General features: G+C 45.5%; 1 protein-coding gene across 1 annotated transcript in view; it reads left to right on the top strand.

Annotated features, from left to right (window-relative positions):
• cacna1ab (calcium channel, voltage-dependent, P/Q type, alpha 1A subunit, b) overlaps window positions 1-15114 on the top strand; it is a 163386-nt gene that overhangs the window by 79402 nt on the left and 68870 nt on the right. The window contains exons 6-15 of the mRNA XM_029122526.2: window positions 9549-9640; window positions 9906-10058; window positions 11170-11357; window positions 11661-11764; window positions 12838-12953; window positions 13064-13102; window positions 13363-13431; window positions 13844-14038; window positions 14297-14409; window positions 14943-15055. Coding sequence (XP_028978359.2) covers window positions 9549-9640; window positions 9906-10058; window positions 11170-11357; window positions 11661-11764; window positions 12838-12953; window positions 13064-13102; window positions 13363-13431; window positions 13844-14038; window positions 14297-14409; window positions 14943-15055 — 1182 coding nt within the window. The remainder of the gene's footprint in view (window positions 1-9548; window positions 9641-9905; window positions 10059-11169; window positions 11358-11660; window positions 11765-12837; window positions 12954-13063; window positions 13103-13362; window positions 13432-13843; window positions 14039-14296; window positions 14410-14942; window positions 15056-15114) is intronic.

Genomic DNA, 15114 nt, shown 5'->3' with positions numbered 1-15114 from the left:
CATATCTGGGTGACAGGAAGTGGTTGTTGAGCACCTTTAGGCAGGGACACCTCTCTGGAAGTTGGATCCTTTTAATGAACCTCTAAATAAATGTTACATTTCTGTCGTAACACAAATAGATAGGGCCATTCTACACTGAACATAATTATAAACGCAACACTTTTGTTTTTGCCCTAGGCTGGCCACAATAAAAGGCCACTCTAAAATGTGCACTTTCTCTGTATTGTGGGGGTCCGGGGTGGTAATTTGATATATCATAATTTTTTTAATAATTATTTTAGCTCTGGTTGAGGATTTAGAAAGTCTGACCCTTGTCAACTACTTTGTCCGCCAAAGTACCGAGTCGTGTTGGCCCTGGTTTTTGCTGATAGCCTTTGCTCTATGTCTACCGTATGACCACAACTTTTATTTTTTCTTGATAACTTTAATAACCTCATCCAGAGTAGGTGGAATGAGCCCTGGTCACTGCAATACCCAAACATTCTGCGGTAAGAAGGTCACCACCAGATCTCTTGACAATCTTTAAGGTTTGGACCCTTTTATGTTTTACTCCTAGAGAGATCCATGCATTTAGGAATTCAAAGTCCTTATTCAGCATGAGGAGATTACATCACCGCAGAAAGTTCTGGACATTTAAAGCACAGATATATACTTTAGACATATTCAAGACATTTTTAAACTGATAAGATCCGTGATTAATATGGTTCGGAGATGATTGTGCTTTCCCATTCCCAGATCTGACCCTGGATCAATGCAGTCGCTCTAGACTTTTCCCAGCCATCCCTCTGGTGATTTAATAACGTCAACAAAGACGCATTCTGATTCAATATTTTCTGAGTTCCAGATGGCTGTACATTTCTTGTAGAATCTTGTCATTAAATTGTGACATTATTAACTTCTGGAGAATATTTTCAGTTCCTCCGTGGCTTTCTGCGAGGCTCTTCATGAATACTGCCGGAAAGAGATTTTGTCCAGCGTGTCTAACCATCTCCCACTAATCGTAATATTTATGCGTCATGGGCTATGTGGTGTGGTTCTGGATGCAGAATAAAGTATAAATTAATTAAATGTCAGCGATAAGGATGTGTGCATTCCGCCGAGCCAGATACAACATCAATGTCCTCAGCAGCCGGCAAAATGCTCAAGTTAGGTCAACTGAAAGACAGACCAAGTTTTTTTTCTTTCTTTCTTTCTTTTTACGAGAGCAGTCTACTTTATGAAGTGGCTAAGTCAAGTCCAGTCTCCATTTTCAAGTAAAAAACAACAGCTGACCATTAACTGGCACATGAAGCCTGTCGCCAGGCTTCAGTGGGCCCCCTGGTCACCAGGCTTCAGTGGGCCCCCTGGTCACCAGGCTTTAGTGGACCCCCTGGTCACCAGGCTTTAGTGGGCCCCTTGGTCACCCAGCCCTAAGGACCCGCTCCTTTGTTTGATAAGGGCAGCAATTCTCTGGTCATAAGATTCATTAGACTCCTTGTCAGTGGTCTTAATCTTAGCATTTAGCCCGGCTATAGCTGACCTAAATTATTTGTCGAGTTCTGCTCGCAGACTTTAAAAAGCAGAGGACAAATGGGCCATGGCGCATCCAAGATGTGGGGGAACGGAAGGCCCACAATGTTTTTTGGCCCTGATAATTGCCTCACCACTGGACATCTATGCCCCAAAAGACACATTATGAATTCAGATTTACTGCAAGAAGTTGTGGAGGTCATTTCGTAGAGAGTACAGGAGCCTCGCTCAACTACGGCAAGCCAAGCCATGTAATGTCATATCTGTCTGTGTAGCCTTTGCTGGGCTGGTAGCTGCTGGTGGGCTAGGTACCCCTCTAATGCTACAATTGAGCTGTCTTACAAAATAATTTCAGCAGTCGTTGTTTCAAGACTGTTGTAACACAGCTATCAATAGTGTCCTTACATCCCCTCTCATCGCTGTGTGTTCCAGTGTTCTGGTGTCTGTGCGTGTGCGTCTGTGCGTGTGCGTCTGTGCGTGTATGTGTGTGTGTGTGTGTGTGTGTGAACTGAACTTTGAAGATAAAAGGCCTCCTCCTGCAGCTTTGATTTCTATTTACAGACCGTTCCGTGCACACGGACAGACGCACACTAGCTACACCATACACATTGTCTCTGATGTACTACATAGACACAAGGTGTGTGTTTGTCGGTGTGGGTGTGTGTGTTGAAGGTACCAGTGAGTAATAAAAGAAACTCATGCCTCTCTGTGCGTCTTGGGCTGTGAGTCGTGACTTAGCTCGCCACTTCCACGGTGAGACCTGGGTGCATGCGTGCGTGTGTGCGCGTGTGTGCGCGTGTGTGCGCGTGTGTGCGCGTGTGTGCGCGTGTGTGCGTGTGTCTGCGTGCGTGCGTGTGTGTGCGTGTGTTTGTGCGCGTGCGTGCATGTGTTTGTGCGTGTGTCTGCGTGCATGCGTGCGTGTGCCTGCGCGTGCGTGCTGGGGTGCGTGCGTGTGTAGACACATTCTCGGCACACCCAGGAGAGCTGCAGAGAGAGAGAGAGAGAGAGAGAGAGAGAGAGAGAGAGAGACTTAGATTTAGATTGAGGAGGATACAGAAGGAGGGGGGGGTTGAGAGAAAAGGGGAGCGAATGCCAATGCTCTCCTGCCTGCTTGGTATTCACAGCCAGCCCAACAGGGACTGGATTTAGAATAACATTCTGTAGAAGTACAGTTATAATAATATAACTGTACTTCTGTGGTGACGTCACAGCGTAACGTATGCAGTCAGAGGGGACCGCTTCTGCGCCTGGGACCGACTGCTTACCATGGGAACACGTTGCCAACACGTTGGGAACACGTTTGGGGTTTCACTTCATCAAACAAGACTTGGAGACAGATCTGCACTGAGGGCAGAGTATAATGGGATTGGTTGACTTAACAAGGAGGGCGAAGCTTGCATTTGAATCGGGTTGAATGCTCCAAGTAGACATTTGACAATGTTTGTGCTTGTCTCTTCCCTGAGCCCCGACCCTTAATCCTTAACCTTTAACCTAATGGTTGAACTTTAACTAGGTGATTTTCGGAGTTGGAATTTAACTCCACCCTCTTCATTGACTCATACGATCACATTAAGCCCCGCCTTCAGCTCCAATGTGCCTCCGTAAACATGTTGGATGTACAACTCTCCACTCCCTGTTGATAGACAGTATGCGCCGTGCCATGTTTTTGTGTATAGTAGCTAGTGTCCTGAAACATCAGATTTCCCTTCCTGCTCTGCAACTAAGTCAGTTGAAAACACTGAAACTGAAGGTTGGATGGGAATGTCATAAGCCATTCATGAGCCATACTTAATGTATGTAATGTTTAAGTGCTTGCTTAAAGTGACCACTGTCCTCCTTACAGAAAGACATAAGTGACACATAACCCACCCTTACTACGCGGACGTGCAGATAGTAGCTCAGTAATATAGTCTTCTACTGCAAGAGTCTTACATAAGGCTGTCATAAGACATTCATAACACCAGACATAACACATTTGCAGTAACCAGTCTGCCATCCTTTACTGTAACTGGGTCAGAGTTAAAACCTGGTTTATGTAGTGTCAATGTGCCTCCAAACCAACTGGGTCAGAGTTAAATTCTGGTGTATGTAGTGTCAATATGCCCCCAAACCAACTGGGTCAGAGTTAAAACCTGGTTTATGTAGTGTCAATATGCCTCCAAATCAACTGGGTCAGAGTTAAAACCTGGTTTATGTAGTGTCAATATGCCCCCAAACCAACTGGGTCAGAGTTAAAACCTGGTTTATGTAGTGTCAATATGCCCCCAAACCAACTGGGTCAGAGTTAAAACCTGGTTTATGTAGTGTCAATATGCCTCCAAATCAACTGGGTCAGAGTTAAAACCTGGTTTATGTAGTGTCAATATGCCCCCAAACCAACTGGGTCAGAGTTAAAACCTGGTTTATGTAGTGTCAATATGCCCCCAAATCAACTGGGTCAGAGTTAAAACCTGGTTTATGTAGTGTCAATATGCCCCCAAACCAACTGGGTCAGAGTTATATCCTGGTATATGTAGTGTCAATGTGCCCTCGAACCATTAGATTTTTTTTATTTTAATTATGCAACAGACCGTTAGGAGTGATTTTAACAGTGGGTAATACTAACCTGTTCAGAATGAAGGTCGTGTGGAACGTAGAAATATCTGCAAATTCAATATGTTACGTATGTGAAGGACAGAGAGAGAGAGAGAGAGAGAGAGAGAGAGAGAGAGAAAAGAGGGAGGGTGAAAGAGGGATAAGGAGAGAGAGAGGGAGGTGACAGAGAGAGCTGTTACCTGTGTGAATTGTCCCACTGCCATCAATTCCATTATCATTATTAGCCTGCAGTCATATACAGACGCTGAATCCACAATTATCTATACTAAACACTTTCTACTGAACACCAGGACACTCCTTACACAATTATCTATACTAAACACTTTCTACTGAACACCAGGACGCTCCTTCCACAATGATCTATTCTAAACACTTTCTACTGAACACCAGGACGCTCCTTCCACACTGATCTATTCTAAACACTTTCTACTGAACACCAGGATGCTCCATCTGTAATTATCTATACTAAATACTTTCTACTGAACACCAGGACGCTCCATCTGTAGTTATCTATACTAAATACTTTCTACTGAACACCAGGACGCTCCATCCGTAATTATCTATACTAAATACTTTCTACTGAACACCAGGACGCTCCATCCGTAATTATCTATACTAAACACTTTCTACTGAACACCATGGACGCTCCATCTGTAGTTATCTATAGTCACACTTCCTACTGAACACCGGGATGCGGCGTTCAGTTATCTTTTGTACCCCAACACACACACACTACTTGCAGTACTCTATATTAAATCAATAATGTTGGTTACTCTAAATAAGAGCCTCAGCTAAAAACAACAAACACTGGCTCCAGAACACAAGAAAACACAAGCACACATGGAAACACACATTAATCGGCAGGACTTATTGAGGCTACACACACACACACCTATTAGACAGTGAGCACACTCGCACAGACACACACACACACAGAGAAACAGGTGGAGGATCAGCTAGCCAGTAAGGGATGGAAAAAAGGAGAGGAGAGGGGGGAGAAGTGAGGGCGTGGAGAGAGTGAGGAGGACAGATTAGGGACAAAGGTGAGGGGAGGGAGAGGGACAGCTGCTCGTAAAAATAGAGAGACAGAGATAAATGAGAGCGAGGGAAGTGAGAGAGTAAAGATGGAGGGAGCGTGAGAACAGGCTGAGAGAGAGGGTGAAAGAGAGGGCAGGAGAAATTAATATAAGGAGAGGACTAATAGGGTGGGGATAGAGAATCAGACAGAGATGGGAAGAGAATGAAAAGAGCATAGCAAGAAGATGTGATACGGAGGTGTCGCGTATATCAGGAGAACGATGGTCAAAAGGGGGAGGAGCGGGAGAGAGACATTGAAAGAGAGGAGGAATCGCTAAATTGAAGGAGGTGGGTGGGGTTTGATGACGTTAGCTGTAGCGGGAACAAACCTCCCACCCCAAGGGTGATGGAGTCATTATCCTCCCCCACCCTTACCCCCCCCCCCCAATCTCAGCAAATAGACTCTTCCAATAATGGAAAGTGATTGGGGTGTACCATATCTAGTGTGGAAAACGGGGGGGGGGGGGCATAACAGTTGCAAAGGCTAGGTTAATGGGCTGTAGCCAGATGGTGGGTGGCTTGTTCTAGCAGGTTCTGAGGAAAGTAATACTGGTAATACTTTGGACATTAAATTTTTGGTAGTTTTAAGTATTATATTTTGGAATTATCTCTAGGTTCTTCTGGAGATTGTGCATGTTCGTGTGCGCGCGCATGTGTGCATGCGTGTGCCAGTGAGCGAACAATAGGGCTCATTTGAATAAGCCTGCTTTGCGACAATACAACGCACACCCGCTGTGTCTCCAAAAACACACAGGTATGGTGATGTGCTGTGATCAAGTGGAGGAGATACACAGCTGACCCAGATTCCTCTGCTCTTAATAGATGATGTTCTACCACACACACACACACACACACACAGTATCAAATTATAAACTGGGCTGGTTTAGCCCTCAGTACTGATTGGTATGTGAAACGATATATACCACAGTACAGCCTGGGGTATATGAGACGGTATATACCACAGTACAGCCTGGGGAATATGAGACGGTATATACCACAGTACAGCCTGGGGAATATGAGACGGTATATACCACAGTATAGCCTGGGGTATATGAGACGGTATATACCACAGTACAGCCTGGGGAATATGAGACGGTATATACCACAGTACAGCCTGGGGAATATGAGACGGTATATACCACAGTACAGCCTGGGGAATATGAGACGGTATATACCACAGTACAGCCTGGGGAATATGAGACGGTATATACCACAGTACAGCCTGGGGTGTATGAGACGGTATATACCACAGTACTCGGTAACTAGTCTATAATGGTAATAAAACACCTTTGGGGTTTGTGGCATTGGCCAATATCCCGCGGGTGTATCCAGGACTCTGGGGGTGTGTAGTTGTGTGTTATATGCCTAGGACCAGGCCTTGGTCCTGGTGTGTTGACCATGTACTGCAGTCCCTTCTGCTTAACCAGATGAGGTTGTCTGTCAGTGTGTGTCTGTGCAGAGAATCCACACCTGTCGAAGGGCTGGAAAATCAATCGCTAGGAGAGCCTCTCCCGGCCCCCGTTGCCGCGGCAATGCCGAGATTCCTTCAATGAGCGAGGGCTCCGTTGCCACAGCAACGGTTATGAATGAGAGTGGGTCGGTAACCGTGGAGACTTCGCGAAAAAAAGAGGAATCGGCGGTTGCCACGGCAATGCCGAGAACGAGGAGAGACCTAAGGCGATGTGAGGGTGGCGAGGGACCTCCATTATCTTCATCATCATCATGTTTGTCTTGGTGAAGGGGAGACCATTACAGCAATGTTCTACCCACACCGTGGACCAGAACATATACAAGATATGTCCTCCAGGTCTTCTCCGTGTCTCTGTGTGTTTTGTGGTTAATGGACAGGTGTTCCCCCAGTACAGTGGCCCTGTCATCACTCTCCACACCTCCTCTCCCCTGTGTGAATCCCTCGCTACTATCTACCTCCTTCTCCTTTGCTCCACATCGCCCTATCACACGGGGCGTCTAGCAAAGACAACATCACCTCTCACATCCTCCCTCACGTCTTCTCTCTCTTTCTCACACTTGCTTCCTGTCTTCTGTTCCTCTGTTTCTCTAGAGTACCTCTGCAGGGAATCCGTTTAATTTAATGGGCTTTTATTGGCATGGGGATATATATATATATTTTTTTACTTTACCAAAGCAAGTGGGCAATTAAAGAGAATAAATAAAATAATAAATAAAAAAAGTGGAAGAAAATCTGAACTTCACAGTGAATGTTACGCACACATTTAAAAAGCAAGAAGGGATTTCAGATGTTATATATGTACATTGTGTACATTGTGGTTGCAGTGGGCAAATAGTTTAACATATGAATGACGCCTGGTTTAAAAAATACAGAGGATTTTCTATTTCTATTCTGCACTCACTCATCTTCTTCCTCCATCTCTCCGTTTCCTATTCCACACGGGAGGCAAAGAACAAGTCACTTGTTCTTTTCCTCCTCTCCCTCCGTTCTCGTGTCTTGCTCTTCACCCTGTTATCCCTGCTCTGCGTCACCCAGTGTCTTCTGGCGCCTCCGGTGGTGGGTGGATGTACATGCAGTCCCTCGTCGTTGCCATAGGAGACAGGCTAGTGGCTGAAGAGAGATCCAGACCGAGAAAACTGTCTGACACTCTGACGTCTGTATTGAACATACCATATTTTGAACATGAAGACATACTGCATATTACTACAAATTTGTTATAACATTTACTGTATAGAGTCTGCCAGACCCAGAGGGAGACTGTAAAAGTTAAACGCCTCAAGGAAGAGTCCTTCAACATAAGCTGACTCAATGAATCCATCCGTCCCTCCCTCCATTTATTTGTCCAACCTCCTAATTCCATTATTAGTCCTCCCCTTGACGTAAGGTGGTAGGTTTTAGCTTACCTCAGTCGCTCTCTAGCCAGCCATCCTGTAAAAACTCTGTTGAGCAAATGACTGGCCTGGCCAACACACACTTACACTGTATAAATGTATACACACACACACACACAGTTAAAACCCCATTGAGAGGATGACTTTTCTGGACGGATATATCATAGCTGTTAATGAATGGGGCTCTTAGAGGAATTAGTTTGGAGAAGAGAGGGAGGGGGGGAGGGGAGGGGGATGAGATGTGCCAAACGCTGGGCCTCGTTCCGTTTTTTTTTATTTTGGGATAGTTTAAAAGGAACTGTCTCCGGCTGGTTTGAGTCTGGCTCCGCATCGATCGACGTCCCGGGACTAAATACTCCAGTCCACCATCGCTCTTCTCTCTTTCGTCTTTTCTCTCCTCCTCTTTCTTTTTCTGTGATACTCTGTCGCACACATGACCTGTGAGCCTGTTCCGGGGAGCCTCTCTTTCTCCCCCCCACTTCTCTTTTCTGCGGACAGCCCTGCCCTACGCCCCCGCGAGAAAGAAATTAATAAAGAATGGATGGTTGGAATTTTCCGACCTGTATTGGCTTTCAGAGAGATAGAACCTGGGGTCTGAGACAGGGAGGGAGTGGGAGAGAGAGGGGGAGAGAGGATGAGGAGTGCCGGGGGAAGAAAAGGGAGATCAGAGAGGTGAGGGGGCATGCGGAGGGAAAGAGGGAGACAAGGGGAATGAATGAGACCGAGGCGGTTGTGATGGGAAGAGGACGTGCAGAGAGTTAGTGAGAGGGAGAGAGACTGACGAGGAGAGAGAGAAAGACACACAGAGGCAGTGAGAGTGACTTGCCGTGAGAGAATGAGAGAAAGAGAGAGTGGGAGAGAGACTGACGAGGAGAGAGAGAAAGACACACAGAGGCAGTGAGAGTGACTTGCCGTGAGAGAATGAGAGAAAGAGAGAGTGGGAGAGAGACTGAGCGTGAGAAAGAGACGGGGAGACACGGTCAGATAGTGAGAGGGTTAAGGAGTTAATAGGGATGGTAGAGTAGGTGGAATTAATAAGTGTATGAATTCCAGTGTCTTCATTGGGTCAATAAAGAAAGAAAACAATTGAGATGAATAGAGGGGCCGTAGCGAGTGGGCGATGTCATCATTTAGAGGAAGGAAATACCCAGAAAGACCTTGAGGTTGAAAGGCAAAATATGTTAGCCTGGCTTTCCCCTCTCAACTGCCCAGGCCGGGGCGGCACCCCAGGCTAGAGGAGAGGTCATACTGATGCTGGTTGTGTAAGACTACACACAGTGACATGGTACACTAAGTCACTAACTCGGATGATAGAGCACGCTTAGCACCAGGGTTGTGGGTTCGAATCCCACATTGGGCACTCTGGATATAAATGTACACGTGTGTGTGTGTGTGTGTTAAATGTGTGAAAATACTGTTTTCCTCATAAATGGAAACATGACCTTTACCTGCTCTTTCTGTTTTTCAAAATCTTTATCTTCTTTCCTCCCTCATCCCTCCCTCAGTATCTTGTCGTCGGTTGGCTCCGAATTTGACCTGCGGACACTGAGAGCAGTCAGGGTTCTGCGACCACTGAAGTTGGTGTCAGGGATTCCCAGTAAGTGCCCTTTGTTTTGTCCAACACCTGCTTTTAGTTGTAATATGCAATAGTCCCCCCGTCCCCGTGGCCCTGTGTTTGTGGATCTGTACAGAGATAGAGCGGTATGGTGAGAGCTCCGGCAGTGTTTTTACCTATCCACGCTCAACAGATCAAAAGACATTCAGAGGTTAGGGTCAAACAGGAGAAGGAAAATAGCCACCTGGGACCTGCTGTTTGTCTGCCTCTCCTCATTCGTCTCTCTCTCCCTGCACTTCTCCTCCAGGCCTGCAGGTGGTACTCAAGTCCATCATGAAGGCTATGATCCCCCTGCTGCAGATCGGTCTGCTTCTCTTTGTGGCCATATTGATGTTCGCCATCATCGGCCTCGAGTTCTACATGGGAAAGTTCCACACCACCTGTTTCGACATTGCCACTGGTAAGTCCCGCAGGCCTTAAAGAATTGGGTACAGAGGTTTAACTCAGGTACACTGACATTCCAATACAGATTTCGCTCAATTGTTTTCAGTGAGAAACATTTGGAATATCAGTTTGTTTTGCTTGATTCAAAGTGCTTGATATAGAATAGACCCAAAATGTCTGTTTTGAATCAACTGTTAGCCACCATTAATCTCTCGTACCCTTGAACCAACAGATTCAGTACATACTCAACCATTACTTCTGGACAGTTCCCTAGGTCCTAAATACTAACTCCTAGACACTTCACCTAAACCCTAGACACTTCCCTAAACACTAGATACTAACTCCCAGACACTTCCCTAACCTCTAGACACTCATTCTTAGACACTTCCCTAACCCCTAGACACTAACTCTTAGACACTTCCCTAACCCCTAGACACTAACTCTTAGACACTTCCCTAACCCCTAGACACTAACTCTTAGACACTTCCCTAAACTCTAGGCACTAACTCTTAGACACTTCCCTAAACTCTAGGCACTAACTCTTAGACACTTCCCTAAACTCTAGGCATTAACTCATTGACTCTTCCCTAAACTCCAGACACTAGCTCTTAGACACTTCCCTAAACTTTTGGAAATTAACTCTTAGACACTCCCCTAAACTCTAGTCAATAACTCCTAGACACTTCCCTAACCTCTAGACAATAACTCCTAGACACTTCCCTAAACTCTAGACAATAACTCCTAGACACTTCCCTAAACTCTAGAAATTAACTCTTAGACACTTCCCTAAAAACTAATGCCTCAACTCTTTCTTAACAGCTAAATCAGTGGTCTCCTAACTTTTCGAGCACACAAGTTGCTTTTAGAAAGTTACACTTTTCAGAAACCACTTTTCTTTCACGTGGGCCCATTCTCCTTTCCCCTGCAGCCCTTCCCTAGCTCCTCAGTGTGCTGCTCTACATTTCCCTAATCATGCTCTCCCCCTCGACTCCCCTTGCCTCACCTCCCTCTCCTCCTTCTCTCTCCCACACTACCTTCTCTTTCGCCCCAATTTTTCCTCTTCCCTCTCTCTCTTTCCCCGCTCCTTTCCTCCTTTCCTCCCTCCCCCTTTCTCCCTCTCTCTCTAGATGAGTTTTATGATGAGTTGCCATGCGGTACCGAGTTACCGTCCAGATTGTGTCCTAATGGGTCCGTTTGTAGAGGCTATTGGCCAGGGCCCAACTATGGGATCACCCAATTCGACAACATTCTCTTTGCTGTCCTCACTGTGTTTCAATGTATTACAATGGAGGGGTGGACCGAGATGTTATACTATGTAAGTTACCACACGCACACATATATACACACACACACACACACACACACACACGCATATAGTTACACGGGCGCCCACACCTGTAGACACTTGTTGATCAGGACTTAAGGCCACAGACTCTGTGGAAACAGAAACATAGCACATTTATTCTGGATTGTCTTATATTGCGATGCAAACTGAAAATAATCAATGTGTTGGTCTCTCCTCGCCTGCCTGCCTGTCTGTCTCTATGCCTGCCTGTCTGTATGCCTGTCTGTCTTGTCTGCCTGTCTGTCTTGTCTGCCTGCCTGTCTGTCTGTACAGAGTAACGATGTTGAGGGAAGTGCCTGGAACTGGATGTACTACATCCCCCTCATCATCATCGGGTCCTTCTTCATGTTGAATCTGGTGCTGGGCGTCCTCTCAGGGTACGTACATGTCCTTAAAGACTTTAGGAGATATTCGAGACAGCGTATTTGAGACAAAGTGTATTATAGAGTAGTTAACACATTTTCTAAATTGGGTGGTGCTAAACAATCTGCTGAAAGCCGTGGTATATGAGACTGTAGAAGTGAGGAGTGTAATAATAATAATTATGGTTAATGATATCACAGAGCAATGTTTGGTTGATGTTGTATTATAATAATAATAATAATAATACATACATTTTATATAGCGCTTTTCAAAGACCGAAAGACGCTTTACAATATACACATAACAAACAACTACATAATTTATTCACCTTTAAAGGCATTAAGTATCTGGCATTATAAGGATATTTTTCTAACCACTGGTCATGTACCACACCTCCTTGGAGCAATGTGCAGTGTTTATATAATTGCATAACGAGGCGTCATTCCTTAATTATATGAGCACGGCCTTATAGCTCCTATATTGGAGCTTTCCTGAGAGTGACCCTGAACGTGTTTTAGCCCATATCCTGAATTTTACACACATCCTAAGTCTGTAATGTAACATTAATTCCATTCCGCCCAGCTCAGTGTAATGGTATTACATTATTAAATTAAGATTAAGTTATTATCGGGCGTCTCTTCTCTCGAGGAGGAGTGTGTATGTCAGATAATCTGTTAATCTGACAGCTGTTGTCGACCGCACTCGCCCCTCCTCATCCCACATTCCCACTCAGACTGACTGAACTGTGCTAAGTTGGGTTAGCCCAAAATCCGCTCACTCTCAGCGGACAGGAAGCCACACACACACCTGTCATGCATGCGCCCCAGGGACGGCGTGACAATGCGTGGATACTGATTTAGGGGATTTTCCCAATAATTGACTTGGTAGGGAGTGTTGTGTTTTTGTGCGCAGGCCCGAGTGAGTGTTGAATGTTTATTTGAACCCAAATGTGTTTTTTTGTATGTTCTTAGTGTTTATTACCCCCCCCCCCCCCCCCCCCCCCCCCCCGGTACAGAGGGTTGGTATGTTCTCATTGTGTAAAACCTCTTCATTAAGTGACTCTAAGTATGTATACTCCTCCTAACAGAGAGTTCGCCAAAGAGAGAGAGCGAGTAGAGAACCGCGCAGAGTTCCTCAAATTGAGACGCCAGCAACAGATCGAGAGAGAGCTAAACGGATATCTAGAATGGATCTGTAAAGCAGGTTTGTACACAGGGACACACACACACACACTCATGGCTCTGCAACATCACTGACTGGCCGACAGCATTGAGATGTGTTGTTGTTGACCACGGGGCTTTGTGTTTCTACAGAGGAGGTCCTACTGAATGAAGACGGTACCTTGTTCACCGGTAATGTTACTTCACCGTCTCCTTAGGACAGAGGAGCTAGTGGGATGGGGATACGGGGAAACCGACAGTAGGGAGAGTGACGGGAGGAGGAAGGGAGGGAGAGAAAGTGAGAAGGGGGGGAGGGAGAAAAGGTGAGGGGGGGGAGTGAAGAGAGAGATGGGGGAGACGGATGGGGGATGTAGAAAGAGAAAAAAGGGGGAGAAAGGGGGAGAGAGATATGGAGAGAGAGAGATGGTGACCATCTGTGTTTTTTTGTCCAGGTACTGTGAAGAACAAGAACAAGAAAGAGCTGCTGAATCCAGAAGAGGGAGAAGATGGTAGAGAGAATGGTTTTTATTACACTATTAAGCATTACACCATTCAAGATGGATCAAGTCAAGATCTTACAGGGGCTACAGCTGTGTTGCATTGACCTACAAACCCTTGAGTCCTTTTGTCTGGTCTTAAGTTCTGTCAAGTTGGTATCTGGAAAATCACTGTTACAGGCGCCATATGTAAAAATAGCTCTGCCTGTTTACTAAAATTATAAAAGGGTTGTCTGGCTTCAATTTGTGTGACACAGCAATCAATGTATAATTCAGATAAACAGCGGACCAGATAAATCCCTGTGAAATATGTCGTCAGTAGGAGCCGAAATCCAATATCTGTATTTAACGTATATCGAAATTATGCACATAGGACAGACGTTCCGCTAATCAAACTCGCTTTCGACGGTAATGACCGATGTTATTGCCAATCCAGGAGATCCGTTTGGCCATGGTAGTCTGAAGGACGGGGCCAACTACAACAAGAGCGAGCGGCGAATCCGGTTCTTCATCCGTAAGATGGTGAAGACCCAGGCCTTCTACTGGACCGTCCTGTGTCTGGTGGGCCTCAACACAATGTGTGTGGCCGTGGTTCATTACGACCAGCCAGAGCTGCTTTCAGACTTCCTCTGTGAGTACACACACACACACACTCAACTCAGCTCAACTCATTATCAATGGCCAGTGTCATTTACATAAGACGTGGTGTGGTCCATTCATGGTGGACAGTTTTCATCACAGCAGCCTGTCTTTAGAAGGCGGGCTGGGGTCAGCATTGACTTCCTCTCATCTGACCTCATGTTTTGTTTTACTCTTCCCTTCTCATCATGAGCCTCTCTTTGTTCCTGTGTCATCCTCTCTCTTCCTCCCTCCCCTGTCTAACCTCCAGTCTATGCAGAGTTTATATTCCTGGGTCTGTTCATGTCAGAGATGTGTATTAAGATGTACGGCCTGGGGACTAGGCCCTACTTCCACTCTTCCTTCAACTGCTTTGACTGTGTTGTGAGTACTAAACCTGTTATTACTAAACCTGTTATTACTAAACCTGTTAGTACTAAACCTGTGAGTACTAAACCTGTGAGTACTAAACCTGTTATTACTAAACCTGTTATTACTAAACCTGTTATTACTAAACCTGTTATTACTAAACCTGTTATTACTAAACCTGTTATTACTAACCTGTCATTACTGCTACTGCTACACAATTACGGTACCACTGCTACACTACTACCATTATACTGTTGCTATATTACTACACTACTACCATTATACTGTTACTGTAGTGCTACAATACTACCATTATACTGTTACTGTAGTGCTACGATACTACCATTATACTATGACTCGTATGTATGATGTGTGTCCTGACTGACTCGTGTGATGTGTGTCCTAACGGACATAGGACGTATCCAAACGTACTCGTATGATGTGTGTCCTGACTGACTCGTGTGATGTGTGTCCTAACGGACATAGGACGTATCCAAACGTACTCGTATGATGTGTCCCAACTGACTCGTGTGATGTGTGTGTGGTAGGTGATCGTGGGCAGTATATTTGAGGTGATATATGCGGCAATTAAACCGGGGACATCATTTGGTATCAGTGTGTTAAGAGCACTCCGACTGCTCAGGATCTTCAAAGTCACCAAGTGAGTCTCACCCCACACACATCCCTCTCTGTGTCAGCCCTGCTACAGGCTAGTTTTAG

Source organism: Esox lucius, chromosome 9 (genome assembly GCF_011004845.1).
Source record: "Esox lucius isolate fEsoLuc1 chromosome 9, fEsoLuc1.pri, whole genome shotgun sequence".
Taxonomy (NCBI): Eukaryota; Metazoa; Chordata; class Actinopteri; order Esociformes; family Esocidae; genus Esox; species Esox lucius.
Note: the sequence above shows the minus strand (reverse complement) of the source record. Positions and strands in the feature narration are given on the sequence as shown.